Source organism: Copadichromis virginalis, linkage group LG19 (genome assembly GCF_057382275.1).
Source record: "Copadichromis virginalis isolate Kocher_CV1m ecotype Utaka linkage group LG19, C_Virginalis_male_GT1.1, whole genome shotgun sequence".
Lineage (NCBI taxonomy): Eukaryota > Metazoa > Chordata > Actinopteri > Cichliformes > Cichlidae > Copadichromis > Copadichromis virginalis.
In genome coordinates this window covers 13,649,762-13,675,057 of record NC_140636.1, presented here as the reverse complement: position 1 = coordinate 13,675,057, position 25,296 = coordinate 13,649,762, and the positions used below count along the sequence as shown (strand labels likewise).

At 47.6% G+C, this 25,296-nt stretch overlaps 1 protein-coding gene across 2 annotated transcripts in view; it reads right to left on the bottom strand.

Moving 5' to 3' along the window:
* The window catches only part of eipr1 (EARP complex and GARP complex interacting protein 1), a 49,945-nt gene that overhangs the window by 5,789 nt on the left and 18,860 nt on the right, over positions 1-25,296 (bottom strand). Inside the window, exons 5-7 of one of the 2 annotated variants that reach the window (XM_085441701.1) lie at positions 24,240-24,339; positions 15,784-15,920; positions 1,547-1,714 (exon numbers count right to left, since the gene is read on the bottom strand). In XM_085441701.1, the coding sequence (XP_085297827.1) occupies positions 1,547-1,714; positions 15,784-15,920; positions 24,240-24,339 (405 nt within the window). The remainder of the gene's footprint in view (positions 1-1,546; positions 1,715-15,783; positions 15,921-24,239; positions 24,340-25,296) is intronic. The other variant, XM_085441702.1, reaches the window with a different exon arrangement.

The following is a 25,296-nucleotide window of genomic DNA, read 5'->3' as shown; positions in this document are numbered from 1 at the left end:
ACTCTCCTCTTCGGGTTTTTGGGGGATGTTGCTAACTCCGGGTCGATAACAGGCACCACACCCGCAGTAGATGTACTCGGTGTGAGGTCTCGCAGCACGCTATCAAATACGGCGCATTTCTGGGCTTTAAAAAAACCCACTATGCGTCGCCAGGTGTTTCATCGGATTTGAGGTGTTACCTCCTTTGACAGTATCACAGTATCAGCTTAAAGCACTTGTTGCAGGCTGCTGAGTTTGCATCTTTTGCTGTGAAGTACAGCCAGCCTTTGACCGCTTCGCTTTGGGCATTTTTAATCTGTAGCTCTGCTCTAAAAGAACGTACGTACCTGGCCCCGCCTACTATCCTCGGAAACGTAAAATGATTGGCTAGAAGTGTATCACAGCTCAGGAAAAAAAGCACCGAAATAAAGCACCGAAATGTGCGCTGCTTTTCGATCTGGTTACTACCGTTTATGTCAGAACCGGTGCCATCATGGCACCGGACACCGGTACCCATCCCTACCTGCGACCCTACAGTTGGTTCTGCAGATGAAGTCAGGAGAGGTTTGCACACGTGCACACAGGAAGCTTTAATGAAAGAATCACTGCTTCCTGTCAGAGCGTCTCAAATATTAAAGCTCATGTTTGCTTCCCGTCGCTGTCTGCATCTGTTTTATTTTGCCAGTGACTTTCTTTGCCTTCCACTTCCTGTCCTTGTCTGTGTTCCCACCTTTGTCATGTGCTGCCCCGCCCTCATCGTTCACCTCTGACTCTGGTTTTTCTGCTGAGCTTCATTAAAGCTCGTCTAAAGATAATGAAGCAAAGGCCAAACGTGACATTAACGCGGTGACACCACATCCTGAGCACAGGTCAGCACATCTCGCCGCTCGTTCTGGAGGCGGGTGGAAAACATCCCCCTCAGAATCAGCTGTTATATTTAATGAGGCCGTGCAGATGATCCTGCAGGTTACGAACACATGCTTCACCTGCTCTATCGTCTTCTGAGCAGACACCTCTGCCACAGGCTGAGGAGAGCCCTGAAAGTTTACCCAGAATGCACTTTGGGATCAAACATGAGGCACCAGCGCTGCTTCCTGCAGATATTAAACTGCTGCAGGTTATTCTCGGCCTTGGTGTAAATGTGATTGTTTTTTTAAAAAAGCTGAAATTAATTTTTAGCCCTGAAATGTTCACCTGGAGGTCTGATGCAGGTGTGACGTCACGACTCCAAATGCTTAAATACTTACAGCTCCACATTTGTACTCCTGAAACTGTGAAAATAAAGACTGTTACAGCTCTGTGGCAGACTGGAGCTGGGGATGGAACCTCCTGAGCTGCAGCCACGTCGGGCTACATGAAGGTTAAAGGTCGCATGGCTACATTAAATAAACTGAAGTAACTGTATTTAAAGAAAACTACAATAACTTGGGGACTACTTTCAGATTTGAGCCCAAATTAAAGAAAAATCTGCAACACTTCACTTCATGGGCTCCAGCTGGAACTCCACCCACATATGGGCACGGTTCAGGTGTTGGACACCCGCCCTGACCTCTCTGAATCCACCCACCAGTGCGAGTGCTCCTCCAGCGTCTTCACGGGCTCCTGCACGCTGCGGACGTCCCAGAACTTGACCTTGCAGTCGTCCCCGCAGCTGGCCAGGTAGTACTGGCGGTTTGGGTTAAAGTCCAGGTCGCGCACCAGCTGACCGTGGGCGTTCTCTATACAGTAGATCTGACTGGATAGAGAGGGAGAGAGAGCGGTTAGAGGCATGAAGGCAAATGCACAAGAGCAGAAACGAGCAGGATGAGAGTGAGAGGAAGCAACGAATGAGAGGAAGAGGAGGAGGCGTAACAACAAGAGCAGATATGAGGGAGAGGAAGCTTCACCGAGGCTTCCCGGGTAAATCAAAGCCTCTCTGTGTCGCCGTCAGCGAAGGCCAGCCTCAATAAAGCGGCCAACACCGGTGGTGGTAAATTACAAAGGCGAGCCTCACAACGGCACAGCCTCGACTTCCTGCTAACAGACACGACAGCGCCTCCACCTCCTTTTATCTCCCTCAAACACACCTTTAAAAGAAAAACCGTCCCGCTCTCACACCCTTCCTCCTCTGACCTCAGAGCAGCGACTCCTCTGTGGTTACCGCTGTAAGAGGCGAATTCAGGCCGTCACCCGTGAAGCGCTGCCAACGTTCAGCTCGGTCAGCCGGCGCGCAGCGTGAGCACAATGACAGCAAACGCCGCGCTCTTAAAGATTCTCATTAGTGGAGCATCACCAGGGAAGAATCAGTGCTCCCAGAGCTCACGGGTGGAGGCTGAGGTTTTTACACCACCCTGAGAATGAATGCATTTAAAATGTTATTAAAAAGACAGCGCGCCCAACAAAAGCCTGGAGCTGCAACATTTAAAGCTGCTGTTCTTCACTGAAAAATACAACATCGATTAAATGGAACAGGTCGGGGTGGGTTCCAAAGCAGCTTGCAGAGAATAAAGCAGCTTAAACACTCTGAACTATACATGATTTGTTACTCGCCTGCACCGGCAGGTATGAGCTGAGCCACAAGCTGATGTGGGTGGGGCCCAAGGTCAGCTGATCCATCAGGACCGCCTCTGCAGTGGCAGGTGGACTCAAAGAAGCTCATCTGAAGTGGGGAGGGGGTAGAAATCTGGTAAATGTACAGGCATCATTGTGCTTTTCTGCTCCATGTGACCCCACTGAAGCAGCCGGACATCGAACGCCCAACCTTCACGTCCAGGAAGATGACTCGTTAGATCAAAAGTTTCCTGACGGGCCCGACTCACAGAGAGACCACTGTTACACGGTTATCACTCAGTAACATGCTGCATTTGTCAAAACTCTAAGTTTAGTCCAGGAATGATCTCAGCGTTTGGTCTTTAGTGCCGGCTCCGTTCTTTCTGAGAGGCTGCAGAATTCAAAACGACGACTTAATTGAGACAAATGAAGATGACATTTATGGAACGTTTTACCTGCTGCTTGCTTTGGTTTGCTCCGGAGTCGGAGGTAATAGTTGGAGCAGACAATCACACTCTGCGTGCAGGCTACCGGCCAGCAGCCATCGCACGGCTTCTTTTGTTTCCGCCTCCAACCCAGACCTGGTCAGAGGGATCAGCCTGTGGTCTGGCTTCAGCTCTGGTCACTTCCTGTTTTATGTCTTTGTTTCTCTGAGCTTCTGTTCAGTGATTTTCCCTTTGTTTTCATTACTTTTTGCCTGTTGTGTCCACATTTCCACAAACGTGACACCCGAGCGTGCAAATTATGCACGAGTAGATGGAAACCTGCGTGAGTGAAGTGGTGGCGCCTCGGCCACAAATGCAACGCAGTGTTGCAGAAACTGCAGGTTTTCTGCAGGCCGGCTTGGCCCGGCACGGCTCGGCTTTGTTCGTCTGCGTGGAAAGCCTCTGTGTTGTGGCGCAGCTGGATGCCAACAGCAGCTAGCCAGGTAGCTCGTCGCCCCACTGATTGCGATAGGCAATTAACATGCTAATTAAAAATCTCATTAAAATAAGGAAGGAATAAGAGAACGACCCGAGGCAGACCGCTGGGCTCCAATTAGGTCGAGACGGCTCGGGGACTGTGTGCGACTCAGGAAATGTCAAACAACGAGGAAGAAGTTGAAGCCCACAGAGAGCGAGGGGACGCACGGCCAGCGTGACCCCTCGCTCTGCTCACACCTGCAGATCTGAGTTGATGCCGGACATAGAGCCGTCACCCTGAAGGTCTGACGTGCGCCGCGTCGGTCACGGCATGCTTCAAGTTTTTTATTATTTAGCATCATCACACATGACAGACTCACTGCTCCACCCACTGAACCCACTCAAGCAGGAGAAGACGGAGGATGGACCAAACATGGCGCCTCTCATGTCTTCTCCTTGGACACTTGGCCTGGAGCCACGTGACCACGCCCACCCTTAGATGTATCTGGATGAAATGGTCGTTTCTGTTTTTTTCTACATGTCTGAATTATTTCTCCGATGGAGGCCACGAGCGTTGCTGATGTTCTGATGAGCTGACAGATGTTTTCCATCTCGCTGAAGATAAACAGGCTTCAGAGGGCCTGATGCTTTTATAAATGAGCGGCTCTCATTTCCTGTGTGATGTGATGCCGTCAGTGTTTCTGACCATGAGGACACTCCTACTCCAGCTCGGTACGATTGGTGTCAATAACATGCGTCACCATGGTTACGTCTTTACGTGTCACTCCAACATAAAGACAGCACCATCAGTGAGGATAAGTCGTACCTGCCTTCGACGACAGCGTTCCTCCTGACCTGCCTGTGACATCACTTTCCTGGATGCTGATGCATGTGCGGGTCACGGGGATGTTGGGTCGCCGGTAGGAATAAATACGCCCGAGCTCGTCAAGCAGCAGCTTCCTGATCCGAGCTGACTCGGAACTTCTGGTGAACTCCCAAAATAGCAATTTCATGAGTAATTTCGAGTCGCAGCACATGATTTATTTACAGCGCCGCCTCCCTGTCCTGCGTACGACTCTGAGGTATAAGGCGTGACCCGGGGCTGTAGGGTGGCTGGTGTTCAACCCGGCCCGCTGTGGAATGGGACGCGCCCGCCGCGTGAAAAGGAAATGGAGCAGGAAATTGGGTTAGTTTCGCTCTTTCCCTCTCTGGTGTCTCTGAGCGATCCCCCCGCCAAGCACGCAGGCACACACCGGCACACGCAACCCTGCCCCCCCCCGGCCCGGCCTAATGGAGGAGGGACCTGGGACTGTGTGTGTGTGTGTCTGTGTGTTTATGTTTGCATGAGCAGGATTAGAGCTACAGTCGACCCATCAAACACGCTCAATCTTAAGTCATCCAGCGAGTGTGTGTGATGGGGGGCTGACGAGGGGACGGGGACCTATTACACACACTGTTACACACACACGCAGATAAAAACATAAAACCGGGAAAACACACTCCCACAAATACCATTTATGTGTGTAAATACAGGCAGAGTGTGAGCAGGAAGCTACAAAGGTAGAGACGCACACACACACAGGCTTAGTCTGGGTGATAAATCTCTCTGCTGAGGGGATCGACAATCTCACACACACACACATACACACACATCCCTGTTTCCATGGCAACCACAGCAAGATGGGAGGGGGAAGAAAAGAAAAATCGAAAGAGGAGAGCAATCATTTCATCGCTGATCAAAATTAAAGCCTGGCTTTGAGATGGAGCTGGCAGAGAAAGAAAGATGGGAGCAGGAGAGGGAGGCAGGGAGGGGGGAGGAGGGGGAGGAGCCTGCAAATGAACAAAAAGTAAAGGATCGTGGCATCAAGCAGGCTAAACGATGGAGGAGAGCACAGAGGTTCGTGTGAAGCAAAGAGTCCAAACTTCCAACATAAACGAAGTTTAAACACCTGAAACCTGCGTTTGTTATACTGCCCAGCAGGGGGCGACGCCCCCGATCATAAACACAAAGGAGAAAATGAGCTCGCTGCTCACCTGATCTCTGAGCTCGCTGAACTCTTTCATGATGATTTTATGTTCTCAGGTCTTACTGAATAAAACATCTGACCGATCATGTGACTGCGGTGAGGTTACTGTCCCAACTGATAACCAATCAGTGCAGGAAACAAAGGCCAAAGAGTGCAAATATTCACCCAGTTTCCCCCTTTCTCCCTGTAACCTCCGTCCAGCGTGTGCTGCAGCAGGTGGAGCAGCTAAATAAGCACGGCGGTGGGGGTGTTAAACGTAAAGGTGTTCTCTGTAATTATTTCAAAGCCTGCATAAGGTCCCGACCCCTCCATTATGAGAGCTACAGCGGGATGTCTGGTTCGTGTCTTCCGAGGAAAAGCCCGGAGCGCGGGAAAAGGTCACGGATGATCGATCTGACAGCGGCAGGGTTCAAAAGGTCACCCTCAAATCAACAGTGGCATATGGAAGAGCACTATTTCAAAAACAGCTGACATCTTTTGCATAATGGCCCGTATTTGAATGTGAAATATGATACTTTGAACAGCCAACACTTTTTGCATAATAGAGCCAGATTTGAATATGTGAATAAAATATGCTAACCTCGGCTAACCTATCATCACGGCACGCCGAGGCGCTGATGGGTAGGTGGAATGGAAACGCTGGTTTTGGTCAGGCAGCGTTCGGGCTGATCCGGGCGAGGAGGTTTGACGATGTCCGCTCGTCGTCTTTGAACCAGCAGAGAGCCGGCGTTTAAAGAAGCAAATGGCACCGCCATCAATCATTTCGGCTTCTTTCGCTTCGCTCTACATATCTGCTCGTTCTGCACATGCTCACATACACACCACAGGGGAGATGTACAGGATCCATGCTTCACTGCAACACGGCACTGCTGTTCAGTATGCACCCTGCAGAGCATGGTATGGCTGCAGGCCTGACAGCTATTACACAGCTCAGTGTGCGTCTGTGTGTGTCTCACTGTGGACTGTGGGTCCAAAAGGGAACTCAGAGTCGATGCAGAGTAAGAACATCTCCAGTGACAGGCCTCTCTCCCTCACAGAGAGGCACAGCTACATGCCCAGTGGCGAGTACTACATGGCTGTTAGCTAGCCTAATATTATTCAAAGGCTTAAAGCCACCCGGTGGGCCCACAGTCAGATCCTCACAAACTAACAACTTGTTTTCATCTTTCCTCTTTAAAGACGTTTTTAACTTACAAACAGCAGTTACTGGTTGTCCAAAGTGGGAAGTTATTTTTAAAAAAAAGTTATTTCTTTGTCTCTGGGAACAGTCCATTTACTCTCTGCAGTCAGCAAGACTTCACATCCGAGTTATTCCACATGGAAGTATGGTTTGTGCCTCTGTGGGGAGACGAGTTACCCGCACAAACAGGAAGCAGCTATGAGAAAGGAGGAAATGGGGCACTTTGAACCAATCCATGATTCCTATAGTGCGCCAAAGCATCCTCGTCACCCAGGCCTGCAGACCGGGGACAGACCAGACCAAAGAAAGTCTTCTTCTGCCTTGGAAACTTGGAAACTGAGAATGTTTGCCTTCAAAATAAAAGTTGACCTTACCAGTGCCACAAACATGCTTCAAAAGGCACTTATTTTGAAGGGCACCAAAGAAATCTCAAGCTTTTTGGTGTAGCATGTTCTTCGCCACTGAATTCAACCAATGACAGAAACGCGGGGGAACCGTTCACCAACCGGTTGGGTTGAATCCATGTTTTTCCCTGGTGACTGCAGGTCGCCCAGCAGTCTGCATGGCTGCGTGCCTGAGACGTAAATCTGTTTCATCACCTAAACCAGGGGTGGGGGAACTCCAGGTCTCAAGGGCCAGTGTCCTTGGTTAAAAGACCTCCTCAACAGTTCTCCAGAGGCCTGGTGATGAACTAAACATTTGATTCAGGTGTGTTGACCCAGGGTGAGATCTAAAACCTGCAGGGCTTGGCCCTCGAGGCCCGGAGTTCCCCACCTCTTACCTAAACTAACAGAGAAGTCTCGATGCATGAACACAGCCAAATAGTTTTACAGGTTAACCCGACCAAGAAATCCTGCTGCCTCTACCAACTGAGTAGCTGTGCTGCTTAAACCTAAACACACGTGGAGGATCACGCGACCTTTACACGAGTGGAACTGTACCGAAAACAAGTAAATACCAAACATCCTGACGAAACTGGTCCCAGTTCTTGAACTGGTTGGGAACATGACTCCAGCCCAGACATCTGGCAGTAGCTCCGATGGAGCTGTTGACTGACCAAGAAACACAGCGATTGGAAGAAGAAACCAAAGTAATGCAGACTGGATCCCGAATCACATACGTCGCTACATGCTTTTAGAAATACTGACAGTGTGGAGAGAGCCGCCTTTCTCAGAACAAACTGCGTGATTGGCTTGTCCAAAGAACACAATGAGTAGGCGGTCCTTCAAGGCGGCCCAGGACGCAGTGAACCGCCTCTGAATGAAGCCTCAGGCATCAGTGCAGCGTCACCCGAGCGCCTTCGGGGCGCCTTCGGAGCACTGCGTAGAGCGATCGGCGTCCTCTCACAGGTGCTGTGAGCAGGTCTCTGTGGGGTCATACGCTTTACATTTTTATGACCGGCTGCATGTTTCGGGTTGTCGTGTCACGCTGGATAAACCTGGAGTGAGCGACTGCAGATAAGTGCATGAGATTTTTGCATAGCTCTGCTGCCTGTTCTCAGTTTTTATGTCCTTCAGCACCAGCAACCATGGTTACACTCCAGCGCTGTGAGCCCTTTAATTAGAGACAATCACACTCTGAATTCTATTGTTGTAAACCGATGACTCTGACTTTATTGACGAGCTCCACATGGCTTTAGGAATCAAAAATGTGCGAGTAAAGCTGAATTACTGACATTTTAGTTATTCTGACATTGAGCTGGATCCTTTCTGGACTGTTTGTGTACACATCACCAGCTCCAATCTGCAGGATAATTAATCTGCTGTATATAATTATGTGATATTTGTTACAGCCCACATGCTCCACTCTGTGAGCTGATGCACATTTTGCACACATTGTTCATCTCTGCAACAATGCTGCCCAGCTCTCACTAACGACCTGTGGCACAACTGAAATAAGACCTTTTAAAAATACATTAATGAAACAGACCTGCCTAAAAATAAAAAATAAAAAAATCACAACAGCAGCTCAGTACAGCAGGGATTACTCTGTGAATAATGTAAAAGCAAAGGTGCAGTGAGAACAGCCGGCTGAGGAGGAGTGAGAGTGTGTCAGGATTTTCCATTAAACACAGTTTTCTGTCCCCGTATCAGAGCCGAGTATTCCATAATTTACATAATGCTGCATATTACATCAGTACAAAGTGGAACAGGCATCATATATGTTTTATAAGCAGCACTATCTTTGCTTTTTTTTTTTTTTTTTAAAGAAAAAAGCTATGCATCTGGGAGGCAAGAGGGTGCTGTAGAGACCAAGCTCCTCTCCAGGGTGTTAGATAACCAGCTCGAGGCGTCTGCTGGTGGTGGAGCTGCACTCCCAGTCCTTATTTTAGAGAAGAGGAGAAAAAGAATGCTATAGTCACACCAGAGAACCACTGTTGACTGAATGCACAACCAAAATTATTGCCATCGTGCGCAATTAACTTGCAACCAGTTTAGAACTGGTCTGCATCTGGTCTGTAACTGGTCTGCATCCAGTCTGTAACCAGCCTGCATCCAGTCTGTAACCCGTCTGCATCCAGTCTGTAATCAGTCTGTAACCAGCCTGCATCCAGTCTGTAACCGGTATGCATCCGGTATGCATCCAGTCTGTAACCAGCCTGCATCCAGTCTGTAACCGGTCTGTAACCAGCCTGCATCCAGTCCGTAACCGGTATGCATCCAGTTTGTAACCGGTCTGTAACCAGCCTGCATCCAGTCCGTAACCGGTATGCATCCAGTCTGTAACCGGTATGCATCCAGTCAGTAACCGGTATGCATCCAGTCTGTAACCAGTATGCATCCAGTCTGTAACCAGCCTGCATCCAGTCTGTAACCCGTCTGCATCCAGTCTGTAATCGGTCTGTAACCAGCCTGCATCCAGTCTGTAACCGGTATGCATCCGGTATGCATCCGGTCTGTAACCAGCCTGCATCCGGTCTGTAACCGGTCTGTAACCAGCCTGCATCCAGTCTGTAACCGGTATGCATCCGGTATGCATCCAGTCTGTAACCAGCCTGCATCCAGTCTGTAACTGGTCTGTAACCAGCCTGCATCCAGTCCGTAACCGGTATGCATCCAGTTTGTAACCGGTCTGTAACCAGCCTGCATCCAGTCCGTAACCGGTATGCATCCAGTCTGTAACCGGTATGCATCCAGTCAGTAACCGGTATGCATCCAGTCAGTAACCGGTATGCATCCAGTCTGTAACCGGTATGCATCCAGTCTGTAACCGGTCTGTAACAGGTCTGCATCCGGTATGCATCCAGTCTGTAACCAGCCTGCATCCAGTCCGTAACCGGCCTGCATCCAGTCCGTAACCGGTATGCATCCAGTCTGTAACCAGCCAGGAGAGTGTTGCACCATCATCTCAGCCTAAGAAAATACGAGCAGTCAGTCAGTGAATGGAAACAAATTCAAAGCAGTGAGAGGAAACCACCGATGGGTCGGTCTATTTTTACTCTGTGTGTCAGAGAGAAGTGGGGGGAGACACCTCAGAGGTCACCTGCAGAGGTAGTGGAGCATGATGATAGGCTGACACACACAGACACACACACGCGCACACAGACACAAAGACTGCTCTTTCACACTTGCAGCCACTTCACACATGCACAGACAGTGAAACACAAACACGACATGCTGTGACCTCGGTGTGTGTGTGTGTGTGTGTGTGTGTGTCTCTCTGTGTGTGTCTGTGTCTACTGAAGCATCTGAATGTTTTTTATTCTTTTACATTTTTAGATTTATGTATCAATTTTGTGCCGTTAAAGCAGAGCTCAGAGAAAACAAACCATCACTGTTTGTGATCCAACAGGAAGAGTCACTGTTTTGACATGTCAGCATATCAGAGTGGCAGACATCGCTTCAATTTATATATACATTGTTGAAAAATTCGACCACGTGTGTCGGGGTCTCAGTTGGTCGTACAGACGTCAAACAGTAAGTAAATGATGTTTGTTTGTTTTGTTTTTTAAACACAAGCACGTTTTTCTTTTTACTGATGAATGGTTAAGGTTTGGGTTTCTGCTCGTCTCTCAATGTAAGGTGATCTAACAAACACAGCTGTGACACACGCATGCTGATCTGACATGTAACACGGGCAAAAGGCTCGATCAGGAACTGCTGCACTTTCCAGTATTCGGCCCAAACCATCGTCCAGCAAACTCCTCGGCTACAGGAGCGGCATTTGTCATTAACAAATGAGTATTTGTCCGTTTGCAAAGTTACTAAACCACAAAACCTCAGACAGCAGGCGGTCTGACGTCTTCAGAAAAGACTGAAAAATGACATCTGTGGTTTTTTCCATGTTCATTCAGAAGTTTGGAATTTTAAGGAAACAATAAAAATAAATGACAGTTTTGGACTGTAGTCGGGTTTTCAGATGATGTACATGTTATTTATTCTCTGTGCTTGTTTGCTGCATTAGTCCTTTTTTTGTTGGCACATCAAACATGTGCAGATGAGACTCTTTTTTTTGTTTCCTTTGCAGAGTTAAAATGATTTTGTCTGTGCTGAGCTGATGGAGGACTGCTCTGAGATCAGCTACTAAAATACTTAATGATTATTTTTCTGTCAGTTTAATCTAATAAATGGATCACAGGTCTGGAGGGACAAACACAGGTCATGAGCTTCCTGGATCTCTGAATATGAGGCCACTCAGGTGTCGTCCTCCGGTCAGGTAGAGGTATAAATTCAAAGAGGAGAAGATTAGGTTTGACTTTAACTGTAACTGAAATGTGGTTTGTTAGTTTGATGTTTGGTTGTCTCTTGCCTCCAGACCTCCTCTGTGCATCTCTTTACCTGCTGTTGGTTCAGACACTTTGGACCAAACGAATCAAACGAGGAGACAAATACGTCCTAATCCAAGAAAAAAAACAAATGTGCTGCAAGAGCTCCTCATTTCCAAGTTTCAGCTTATTTTTAAAAAAACATGAACCGCATACTTAAAATGAAAAAATGAATCAAAGTGCAGATTTTCAGTCCTGACAGCACTTGGATATATTCCTGCACAAACATCTTAATTTATTTAAACCAACGAAAAAGTCGATCGTCCTTATCGGACCATTTTATTGTTTTTCTTTAAAACGTCTGTCATGGTGCGCCCTCTGCTGGCTGCACGTGTCCCTGCAGACTATAATGGTGTGTTTTCACAGCGATATCAGGGATGAGGCTGCTCTCTGCTAACAAGCCCCGCTCCGCCGCCCCCTCCTTCCCTTTGTGCCGATGGCTAAATCAGTACTGTTGCATCCTTCAAAACAGCACAGCGGGAGGAGAGCGGCCAAAACGGGGTGTGCAGGAACTCTTTAATTTGTTATGGGGCTGACGGGGAGCGATATCAATGATTCAACTATCTTATCTGGCCCTGTGATACGCATCGTGTAAATACATTCTCACTCTCTCCTCCTCTCTCCTTCACCCGGCACCCCACTCAGTCTCTTCAGCACTTTGCTGTTATCATGGCGATCGATGTCGAGGTGATTATTATTCCTGCAGCACAGCCCACACGTAAACACACGCTGACCTCACTCATCAAGTGCTGCAGAAACACACACACACACACACACACACACACACACACACACACAGTGAGAGGTCGGGAGGTGGGCTGCTGATAACCTGCAGTTACAAGGTTAATGTGTGGTAGTACACATGCTCCGTGTCACACAGGAACATTAGTGCTCAGCCGCCTCGCACTTCATCATCTGGCGAGCAGAAGAACGCGCTTGACTCGATTCACGGGCGTCCGCAGAGAGCCGACAGACACACCTGGATGCAAATACGAGCACAGACCGCTCAGGTTTGTGTGTTCGTCTTTGTTAGAGACACAAAGCTGACAGCTACGACAACAAGCTGCAGCCACAGCTCATAATAATCCCTCCATCCTTTGTCTGAAACAAGCTGTGTTAGCTCCGCCCCTTTCAGACAGCCTTCTTCTGATTGGCTGGCTGAACTACATGTGGGTGTGTCGTCTCCACTCAAGATGGACTATTAAAAGCTGCAAGCCACTTTACAACCCGCTCCTGAGCATACTGATTTAATCAGTGTCATCTCTGATGAATGCATAAACAGCTCCAGGCCAGGTGCTCACAGGCAGGTAACGGTTACTGTAGAGCCAACAGAGCTCCTCACTGTGGGTCAGGACTCCAGTTTTTCCTTTAATTCGAGCCAGCAGAACAACTAATCTCACTAATCGTGAATGAATTTGATTCGTGGAGCAGTTCTGGCTTTGGGTGGACAATGTAACATCTGATTCCCCTTAAGCCTCGTTTCATTGCCAGTCCTTTATTGACTTATGCATTATAAGAGTCCATGTGCTAATTAACTGCAGCCGAGTGCCGTGTTACCACTCCGCTGCCTGTAGTGTCGCAGGTTTCTAACTGCTTTATCACATCAGCAAAGCCTCTGATGTAACTGTGCAAAAAATATTATTTCATAATGTTGGAATCTGATAAAGACCCGCAGGCCACGATCGATGAGTGTTTAAACAGCAGTTGAAGGTTCGAAATATTACGGTTCTTTTAAAATAAAGGCACATTTATTTTTATGTACAATTACCTAAAAGTGATCAAAAATATTACAAAATACTCTTAATTGTTCATCATAAATCACTTTGATTTTTTATGAAACTCTATGGAGGCTTTTGTCCTGGTGGCACCTTCTTACCTGATGCAAGTTCATATGTAGTTTAATATTATATTTCAGTCTATTTGTAATTAAACGCACTCATTGTCTTTGTCTTGGAAATACTTTCTTTGAAGATAAAACACAATTTCAATTTGAAAGAAAAGACAATGTGTAATTAAAAAAAAAGTGAGGTCAGAGGTCAAATGTGACATACCGTAATTGTCGGGCTATAAGCCGCTACTTTTTGCACAAGCTTTGAACCCTGCGGCTTTTAGTCAGGTGCGGCTTTTCTATGGATTGTCCATGATTTTTGTCATATCGTAAGACGATTTGTTTTGTTTGTTCCGCTGTTGTACGGCACTACGTTGCCTGGCGGAAGGGCATGTGATCAGACACACAGTATCGGGGTTCAAGAGTGGTATGTTGGTCACATGTCCATCCGCCAGGCAACATAGTGCCGTACAAGTAGCGCGAAAAACAAACTTCAAATTAACGCTACGCGTTCAGCGGGAGTCGTCGATGACGAGCGGTGATAAACTTGCGAAAAGCAAGTTATGCTCAACTCCACTGGTGGATTCTGACAGCGTGGAAAAGTGTGAAAACATCCATGATCACCAACGGATTTCGAAGGGCTGACCTGCTGCATGATGGAGAGGAGGACACCGCCACGGCCCTTCAGAGGGTGTTTGACTCTGACACTGACAACGAGGATTTGTTTGGTTTTGAAAGTGACAACGAAGGAAAGAAGCGGAGAGTGGATGACGAAGCCATCCTGAGCCTCTTCGTATCCGACACTGGAGAAGAGGACTTTGGTGGTTTTAGTGCGCAGGAAGAAGAGAAAGATGGTGGTGAATGACTGACTTTTCTTCTTGTTAAAGCCGTGTCACTGCACCTGAGCCTAAAAGGTAGTCTGAATCTATTTTTCTGGTGTGCTGTAGGTTATTGTTATGTACTACATTTGTTACTCATTTATGAAGCACAGTACATGTTTCGTACTTGTAATTACCACTACTTGTACATATACCTAAAAAGTTATGCAAATATGTACCCATAACTTGTTTTTCAAAATATTAATAAAAGTGATGTCTCCAAACAGCCATCTCTTTCCTGACAATTCCCTTTGTGCATATTCTCTTACATATGATAAGTCAACATTGAAACACCTGCGGCTTTTAGTCAGGTGCGGCTAATGTATGTACAAAACAGGATTTTCCCCTGATTTTAGCTTGTGCGGCTAATATTCAGGTGCGCTTTGTAGTCCGGGAAATACGGTATATTTAATCTGTATGTTACTTTCTATATGCTATGCTAACGCTAAGCTAGCCAAGAGCTGAGTGTGTGCAGACTGCAGCCCTGCAGCCAGAGCCTGAACATCCACAGGTGACAGGCGTGTTTCTACAGCAGAATCACCATGACGACCGCTTTGAAGTGTCTGTGCTGGTTTCATCTTTGAGTAACAGCCCCAACACCAATCACAACAGAGCAGAAATATCTCCAACATGCACAAACATTTCACCTAAGCATGAATGAAGAGATGGCGGTGACTCTGACGCCAATGAGAACCCACTGAGAATCAGTGACATCGATATTGGACTCCCATCAGCACCGCTACAGAGTTCGATCAGAATTCATTCAAAACTTTTTCAGCAGTCGAGTTTTCAGACAGAATGAAAAACGGGATAAATGGTTTGCGACTATGATACGATATCCAGGCGGATACTCCGGACACTCGGCTAACCTGATGTATCGCTTCTTACGTCAGTATGACAGTTTTCAGCTTTGCTAGCATAATTAGCTCCCTACTCAAAATGATGACAAGTACATTAAAGCATATGATGGTTTGAGCAGAGCAAAAAGCCTGCACTGCAAACATCTCAAAGTCGGTTTAAAATGAAAGAAGAATCAAAATGCATACACAGAAAATAACTATTGTTTTACCGCCCGGCGAGCGAGCTGGCTCGGTGGAGGTTTGTGTTCTCGGAGGGCCTTTTATCACGATATCCAATAACGACTAACGACTCAGTCATTAATCGCATTTATGACGCTGCTCGTTTCCAACGGTTACACAAAGTTTTCATCAGAACCAGAAAAAAATCTGCTCACAGCATGAGGAGATGATGTGAACCTGCTCTGAAGCTGTAATATGAAGACACGCATGTGTTTCCTGATGCACGGAGAGGCAGTCGTGACAAAACTCCCTCAGCATGATGAGTAATATTAAACACACAGCTCTGTGTAGTGCATTCAAATGTCTGCATGTAATGACATGCAAACACCCAGTAAAACCAGTAAGCCCAGAGTTTAACGTACACGACTCATTTCGGTCAGATTTACACAGACGGCAGCTCCTTTTAATCAGGTGCAAAGAAAAAAGCAGAGCATTAACGCTGACTGGCAAATAAGAATAAAAAAAAAAAACACCAACCGTCAGTGACACCTCAGCTCAGCGGCTGCTGTGGGACTTATTCCATCAGATTCAGCGATCAATGCCGTGAAAAAGGAGGTGAAGTCTACACGTCACCTAAATAAAGCACCTAAAGGATCTCTCGGGCAGCGGCGCTCACCTCATGGTGCGGAGGTCCCAGCCTCGTATGGCCGTGTCGTTGGCTGTGGCGAGCTGGCTGCAGTTGTGGTGGGGGCTCCACTTGCCGGAGGTGAACTTCAGCTGACCTTTACCCTCGAGGGTGGCGGTGCTGGAGACCTGCGAAGGAACGGGGGCGCCTTTGTTAGCGGGGACGAGAATTCATCTGTACGTGTGTGACAGGTCGAGCGGAGCAGTTCATTAAATCAGCATAATGAGGCTTTATTAGGAGTCATTTTCTCTGCAGGCCGCTCTCAAAACTACAATCGCTCGCTAACAACTGTAGTAATATTTGGGGTATTAGTGGCACGCCAGCTGCCTGCATCACGCCGGCGTGTACACTCCTGCAAACACACCTCAACTCGTGCTGTTGGAGTTACACTGATTCACTATTCGTTTAAAGACTCTAATAATAATCATTTCACAGTATCTGCATATAAAGAAAGGCTGTGCAGTTTGATGGGGGCATGTCTGCGCACGGCTTTTTAGCCTCGTTTAGCTTCACATGGTCCCGTCATCAGTTATTAAGTCCGCTGTCCTGAGACGTGTGTCGGGAACAAGTTACAGATTTAATTTACTGGAAAAAAGAGGAAGCTGAGAGGGAGACAGACCACATGCACAGGAGGAGATCAGGGCAGAGTGGACACACGTGGGGACACAGCTGGACAGAATCTAACCAACATGATCACACACAAGAGGGACTGTCAAAATAAAACAGGAAGTGACTAACACAGAGACCAGACTAAGACATATGACCTTGACAAAACAACAGTGGAGACAGACACGGGGACATGAAGGAGAACCAACATCAAACAAGAACCGAGAACTAGAAAATAAAAGTGATAAAACTCCAGAAGTCCACAGGCGTCAATCTGGGCTTTGATATGTTGCTTTGTGATTCGAGCTTACGTTATTGCCCCCCAGCACAACAAACACACTGAAACAAAGTTCCTCACACCGCAGATCCAGATTTCTACTTTTTATGAAGAACACATTATGAGAAATATTAAAACGTTATAGATAATTACCAAAGCTTCTTTCCAAAAACAGTTGGATGTCGACCTCGTCTGTCAAATAACAAACACGTGTCTTTTCCAAAACTCTCTCCAGCTCCAGGAATTAGCATTTAAAAGCTGTTTGAAAGTATTGAAGTATTGAAAAGCCTGATTCTTTCTCCCATCGTTGTTTCGCCTCCTCTGCATCGTCCTTGGTCAAAGTGATGCTATGATACAGTTTATGACGAATCTTTTGGTCCTAACAGAATCATGCACATCAGTGACGTTCTGTCGCATCCACATCCTTAAACCTCTTTCAGAAATATAAAAGTCCTGCTTTCCAAACACAAACGTCTGAGTTCCTTCCACCATCCTGCATATGGAGTAAGGTTGGACAAATTTATCGACCATTGATGACAGACTGAGCCGTTCGCCGAATGGTTTTGCAAGAGGGACTTATGTATTTCCCGTCAGTAAGTTAGCTTCAACCAACATTATTAGAAAAAAAAATCTGTTTTAAAGCACGCTCTTGCAGCTGCGAACACATGCACCCTCCTCAGAGTGCGCTGGCTGAAAAGCTTTTCCACAGCTTGTTGAGCTGCATGCAGCTGCAGGATTGCTCCACCCATCAAAAAGTCACCTGTGTGAATACAGTGGGGCAAAAAAGTATTTAGTCAGCCACCGATTGTGCAAGTTCCCCCACTTAAAATGATGACAGAGGTCAGTAATTTGCACCAGAGGTACACTTCAACTGTGAGAGACAGAATGTGAAAAAAAAAAAAAATCCATGAATTCACATGGTAGGATTTGTAAAGAATTTATTCGTAAATTAGGGTGGAAAATGAGTATTTGGTCACCTCAAACAAGGAAAATCTCTGGCTCTCACAGACCTGTAACGTCTTCTGTAAGAAGCTTTTCTGTCCCCCACTCGTTACCTGTATGAATGGCACCTGTTTGAACTCATCATCTGTATAAAAGACACCTGTCCACAGCCTCAAACAGTCAGACTCCAAACTCCGCCATGGCCAAGACCAAAGAGCTTTCGAAGGACACCAGGAAAAGTATTGTAGACCTGCACCAGACTGGGAAGAGTGAATCTACAATAGGCAAGCAGCTTGGTGTGAAAAAATCAACTGTGGGAGCAATCATCAGAAAATGGAAGACATACAAGACCACTGATAATCTCCCTCGATCTGGGGCTCCACGCAAGATCTCATCCCGTGGGGTCAAAATGATCATGAGAACGGTGAGCAAAGATCCCAGAACCACACGGGGGGACCTGGTGAATGACCTGCAGAGAGCTGGGACCAAAGTAACAAAGGTCACCATCAGTGGCGGGAGTTGAAAGTCCGTGTTGCTCGGCGACAGCCCCAAAACATCACTGCTCTCGAGAAGATCTGCATGGAGGAATGGGCCAAAATACCAGCTACTGTGTGTGCAAACCTGGTAAAGACCTATAGTAAACGTTTGACCTCTGTTATTGCCAACAAAGGTTATGTTACAAAGTATTGAGTTGTATTTTTGTTATTGACCAAATACTTATTTTCCACCCTGATTTACGAATAAATTCTTTACAAATCCTACCATGTGGATTCATGGATTTTTTTTTCACATTCTGTCTCTCACAGTTGAAGTGTACCTCTGGTGCAAATTACTGACCTCTGTCATCATTTTAGGTGGGGGAACTTGCACAATCGGTGGCTGACTAAATACTTTTTTGCCCCACTGTATATCGCCCAACCTTAATATGGAACAGGTACCAAGTCCACAGCTGTCTTATAGCGCTGGTGCAGAGCCAGGGTGATTTGAGCAGATCTGTCCAGATGTTTAAAGAAGATTAATCCATTGTCTCAAGTACTTTTATTAACACAGTCGAGCAGGGATTAGAGGGTCGAGCCCGAGAGTCTCGCAGAGTTTCTGTATTTGCAAAACTTCAAGTTTGATTTGAGGATATTTTCATCATAGAAGAAAACAGCCAGAAGACGCGTTCCTCATCTTCGCACAGTGGTTTGTTCTGCTTACAACAACACTGAACACGCTTGGTTTGAATCTGAACGTCCAGAAACCGTCACCGGCATGACGAGAGCACGCCAAAGCTCGGGCAAAGCTGCGGCGATGAGCAGAGTAACGCTGATTAGCTCGAATGCTGCTCTCGATAGCGCAGCTCACCCATCAGTGTAAAATTTAAGACTGATAGCTGAAAGCCAAATCAAAGGGCTTTAAAGACTGCAATTGATTGCACCGTCTTTGGTTTTTAACACAAACACATTAAAGTGACAAAATGTCAGCGGAGAGGAGCTCAGCTGAAAGGCGGCAGGTTAAACTGCAGCCGGCGACGTATATTTATCAAACCTGCTGCACATACTTCACACGGCAACAATGAAGGTGAAATGAATCAAAGTCAAAATACTTCAAGGACTGAATTATAAAGCGTATCACTTCATCGGCTACTTTAAAAATGGAATCCAATTAATTCAGCGGGCCGCTTTGGAAATGATTATCTTTCCTTTAAACTGCGATGCATCCAACAATTCAAACAGCAGCTCTGCACCGCTTCATTTTTCTCTGCTCTATCTGCAGGTTTTATCCTCACCCCCTCCACCACCCCTGCCTGTTGGAGCAAGGATCATCGATCGGCCCGTCACCGCACAGCGCCGCGGTACACTCTCATTATTTCAGCTAGAGAGGACAAACAGAGGGAGGCAGAGCGAGGAAGGCCGGCTGAGCGGGGAGGTTTGAAGGAAGGAGACCAAAGTAGGCAGAAGGGGAGAAGAAAGGGAGGAAATCTAAAGACAGGAGCTGAGGAGGAGGGGAGGAAGAGAACAAAGAGGAGAGGAGCACGGCTTCCTCCGCGGCCTTGAAAAATATTTCCACGACTATTTCATGAATGTCCACTCGTAAACCTCGGCTTCTCAGTCTATGAAAAATATCATTTACACATTATTTGTAACCAGAGTTTCCACACCGCAGCCGTGTCCATGCCGCAGCCGTGTCCACGCCAAATCCTCAGCCTCAAAAAGGAAAAGCTGGACACCGCCATCGTGACATCACTCGCCTTATGTCAGAGGCACCGGAAACAGACTGCAGATAAAACAGACACGCCTACAGTGACGTCATGCTGTAGGTGCTCAACGTTAGCATTTTGACCGACAACACTGATCATCGCCTCACCTGTCAGTGGGCGGGACCCGTCACAGAGCAGGCGAACATTTTGTCCTCAGAGTTTATGTCTGAAGCAACGTGAGGTGTCGTGAGGATTTGGCTGTGTGGGCGTTCCCGGTCGGCAGGGCTCAGCATCCATCAAAGACGGTCCAAAGGTCCAAGGAAAGAACGGCGGCGAGTCACGGCCGCGGGGAGCCGAGGCTGGCGCATGTGCAGACGAGCTGAAAAGGTTCATGCTGGTTCTGATGGACAGGTGTCAGGACACACTTACCTGGAGAACACCTGTCACCAGGATGCATTATGGGAAGAAGGCGAGCGGACGGGGGCAGTGTGATGCTTTGGTTGATGTTCTCCTGGGAAACTCCTTCCGTCCATGTGGATGTTTGACATGTAGCAAATACCTAAGCGTTCCTGCAGACCATGTACGCCCGCACACGGACACGGTGCTCCCTGATGACACTCTGCCATAAAGCAGAAATGTTTCAGGAATAGTTTCAGGCGTTGACTTGGTCTCCAGTGGAGCATCTGTGGGATGTGCTGATAAAGTGATGGGTGTATATCCAGCTGTATCACACAGACACCTGCTAATCAATAAGATCCACATAAAATCACTCAAACTGGAGCACAGCCTCTGGGAGGGTCTGTTAGTACAGTGACCTCACAGCAGCCATATTACTGGTCAGATGATGTCACCACAAACGCTCCGAAAGGCTCCAGCAGCACAAACACAGCGTTCCACGTAGCTTTTTTAGCGCTTGGCTTTCACAACAACGTAGCGTCGGAGGACGTGTTGCCAGCGCTCTTTAAACAAGCATGAAATAAAGTCTCCTTCTTCCTGCGAAGCGATTCCTCTCCCAAATGTGCAGACAGACTCTGAGCTCTTCAAAGAGCAGACGCGCTCCCCAACTCAAGACTCTGGAAACCCGTCCAGCAGCACAGCCGGGGCGCCGTGCATCCCAGGTTCCCAGCTTTATTAGCACACTAACCAAATTAGGGGCCCTAACAAGGCAGCACACACAACACTGGGGGACGCATTCATTTAGGACGCAAGCGGCACTAATGCAGAGCTATCTGTCAAAGCGGCGCGCAGCCGTGCCTCCTCTGCACGCCGAGAGAGCATTAGTGTGCGTTTGTGGAGCAGATGTGCAGGACAAGGTGTGTGTGAGTCAGCCAAGATGTTTTCACTCAGTCCCACCAGCTGGGCTAATTGATGAGCGCCACACACACACACACACACACACACACACACACACACACACACACACACACACACAGTAATCTAGCACAGGCCCTGGAGACAGACATGGACGCTGCAGCTGGACATGCTGGAGATGAACACGCCACCATGTGACAGACAGGCACCGAAGGAATCCCTCTCTCCTCATCGGGCTTCTTTCCCGATCGCTGGTTCCATATTTGATTATTGTGTCTCTACTTCAGTTCCAGGTGACTTTAGGTGGATTAGTTTCCTTTAGTGTTCCCTTTAGTGTTCCCTTCCTCCTCCGTTTAGTTGTGTCGGGTTGTAAATGTATGTGTAGTTAACTTCCTGTTTTATTTTGATAGTCTTTGGTCTCTTGTGCTTTGAGATTACTTCCTTGTTCCTGCTCTGTATCCTCCCGTCTGCCTCTCATCATCATCATCTTATGAACACCTCAGTTGTCTCCTTGCCCTCTGCCGTGTCCTCCCTCTAGGTCGTGGTGTTCCGTGTTTTCCGACTGTTGAAACTTCCTGTCTGTGAAACACAAAGATGCAAACTCTACGCTGAACGTGTGGAATATGTGCCGCCCTTCATTTTTGATGTACAGGGAGCATCTTCCACTTATAGAGCATTAAACATTGACTTGAGCTGGTCTTGACCTCCAGACCTGGGAAACTGAGGTAGCCTGCAGATACGAACTTCCCCCCGGGACAGCATCCTGCAGGAGTCTGCAGGTCCTCCTGCAACGTGTCCTCCTGCGACGTGTCTGTGGAGGCCATCGGTAATCGGTGAGGATGATTTGAAGCATTTCTAACCTGATGGTAAATGGACTGGTTCTTATATAGCGCTTTTCTACTCTATCTGAGCACCAAACTTTATACAACTAATTCATTCACCGAATCAGGCCCTGGAGATGGACGCTGCAGCTGCAGCCAATCACACCCATTCATCCCACAAGCACTTCTTGTGTGCTTTAAGTGCTGAGTATCTAGCATTCATACACATTCACACTCCGATGGATGCATCGGAGAGCAACATGGGGTTAGTATCTTGCCCAAGGATGTTTGGCATGCAGCCTGGAGCAGAACCACCGACCTTCTGGTTAGTGGCTGATCTTCTCTGCCACCTGAGCTACACCCCACACACACACACACACACACACACGCCCATGATAATGACGTGAACTGACTGTCCCGTCAAATCAAACACACTCACCTGCCACTTTATAAGGTACACCTGCTCAGCTTCTCATCAACTCAAACATCTAATCAGCCAATCACAGGGCAGAAACTCATGCTGAAGATGACCTGTTGCTCCTCTGCCCGGAGACCTGTCCCTACGTCTGATTGGTCAGCTGCTGGTGAATGCAGCTCGACTGATAAACCCTGGAACGACTTCTCCAACAGTGCAGCTCGTGAATGACCACACACACACACACACACACACACACACACACACACACACACACACACACACACACACACATAAAGGTGTGTGTGTGTTTTTTGTGTGTGTGTGTGTGTGACCTGGTTGGCCTTTATGTGAATCACTAAACGAGTGCATGAATCACTAATGACTCATCTAGAATCATCGCTCCGGATGGAACAACACACTCATGAAAGCCGGGGCCGACCCACGCCGCCGCTCTATTACTTCTTCCGCGCGCGCCCGACGCACGCCATTATTTCCAGGCTTTAAACACATAATGGGCCTTTTGAGGGCAAAGCTGGCAGGTTGGAAGACTGAGAGCTTACAGTGAAGAGCCTCTTCACCCTGCATTAGGAAGGTCCACGCACGATTCAGCCACACACTTGACGCTTTATTTTTACTGCAGTGAAAGTCTCGAGTGTGAGGCGTCTGCAGCGTAACAGGGGATCCTGGTCTGAAGTGGGTTCTCCCAGTTTGCACTGGTAGAACCAGAAGAGTCCAGGACTTCTCTCCTTCACAGAGCTCTTAACTCTGCCCCTCGTGCTTCACTACATCCGTGAATCTTCTCTGAGGTCTTCCTTCATCATGTTTTCTCCAATATAGCCAGTCTGACTGTGAGCATCGGCAGCTCGTCCACCTCTGCAGGCTCTCCTCACTGTAAACGCTTCTCTGATGAGTTCACGGACTTCAGGTCAAAGTTCTAAGTGTCAGAATGACGGATTATCTGAGGCATGGAATAAATATCTGAGTAAACTGTATATGAGACCGCAGACCGGCCTGTGCAGGCCTCTAACCTCTAACTTGCACGAGCTAACGGTCACTGCAGTGCATCACAGTGCAGAGACAGACGCCATCACAGGGCAGGAAGAAGACGCCAAAAATGGATCCAGGAGAAGATGTGAGACGATCCACCCAGAGCACGAGGCCGGTCACTAATCTGCTGCTGCCTGGTTTGGATTACTGGCTGTGGAGAAGTCCTGATCCTCAGTTTCACGTCCACGCTGAGTGGATTCTCTTATGAAGGTTTCAGAGCTGCAGGACGTTACAGGAAAACAGGCGCTTGAACCGCGACCGCGGTGGGTAAATGAATAAACGAGGGGATAAAGTTTATGCAACAATTCTGATTTCATCGTCTGTTAACACAAAACAACGACTAACTAAAGCGTCATTAACGAAAGTCGGTCTTACTGAAGCAGCAGAGCGGCGTCCGCGCGCGCTTCGAGAGACGCTGGGCTTCATGCGTGGTGTGTAATGTTCCTCACACATACATCAGGTTGTGTACTGCAGCGCCTGTAAGTGAAACTTAATGTATAACTGCAGCAGCTCTACTTCAGTGAACTGTGAAAGGAGATGGAGCGATTTCCCTCGTACGTATTAAACAAGACTATTACTGTCACAGCAGGAGCAGCTTGACCAGAATAATATTAAAGCAGCCACAGTGCACGTGTGTGTGTGTGTGTGTGTGTGTGTGTGTGTGTGTGTGTGTGTGTGTGTGTGTGTGTGTGTGTGTCAGGATGAATAGTGGACGCTGTGCTGTTGTCGCACACAGGGAGGATGTGTGCGTCTGATAACACCAGGACGATATGGCAGTTATCAAATAATGAGTTAGCTATTGTGCGATACGGCGTGCGTGCCTCTGGTTTACAGTTTCCTCACCGTGGCCTGTGTGGAGCTCTCCTGCAGGTCCCAGAGCAGCGCATGGTTATCAGCCAATGAAATCATGCGCTTGCCGTCCCCCATGGGCTCCCACAGCACGCTGTACATACACAAAAGACACAAACACAGAAGCACAGGGCCACAGTCAAATCGAGCGCAAACATGCTGCAGACACACAGGGGGCGGGGTCTGTGACATCCGCAGCGATGGTCACACAGCTGTGTTCTGCATGTTTAAAGAAGATGAATGTGTTTCAAAATCATTTGTAGTAAAAAAATTTATAAGAAATCAGTTAAAATAATAAGGATTGACCTCGAAACCTGCAGTCCCTCTAGTGTCCAGCAGGGGCAGCAGGGGGTCGGTCCCCACAGACTCATGTTAAAACTTTAGAGCAGAAACAAACATGTTTACAGCCTGATGCACAAACTCTTTGGACTCTTAGATCATTTCCTCTTTCACAACAGCTGTTTAAGGCTTAAATCTTGCATTATTAGCGGCGTGGCCTCTTTGACTGACAGCTGCACGGCGACACAGGCAGCTGTCGGTTGCCATTGGATGTTGGTTGGACTTTTGTTTTATGCTGCCCTCCTTTTTACTTACAGTTAGTCATTTGTGTTTGAGTTCTTTCTTCTTTTCCCCCGACCGCCTGACTCACCTTTATTCTTCCCACCTATGTCTCGATTGCTAACTGACCCTCTGTGCACACCAGTCTGTTTACTTCCTGTGTCCATCACGTGTTTCTCTTCTTCTTATCTTTGTCACCATCTGACCATTCGGATCAATAATGCGGCTGCTGTGAGTTTACCTGTACCATCCATGAAGTGTCAGCTCATATTAGCACGTATCTCTGGCAGTGAAACCTCAAACATGCTATTGTTGGTGTGGATGACATCACAGTGGTTGCTTGTACTTCCAGCAAACAAAACCAACTTCAGGTTCTTTGAATCTGCGTTTAATGGTGTCAGGAGTTTTGAGGAGCAGAGCAGAACCATCAGCGGTGATTTTCTGTGTAGCAGAGCTGCGATACGCCTCACTCCTCCGTGCCATGGAGCCCTGT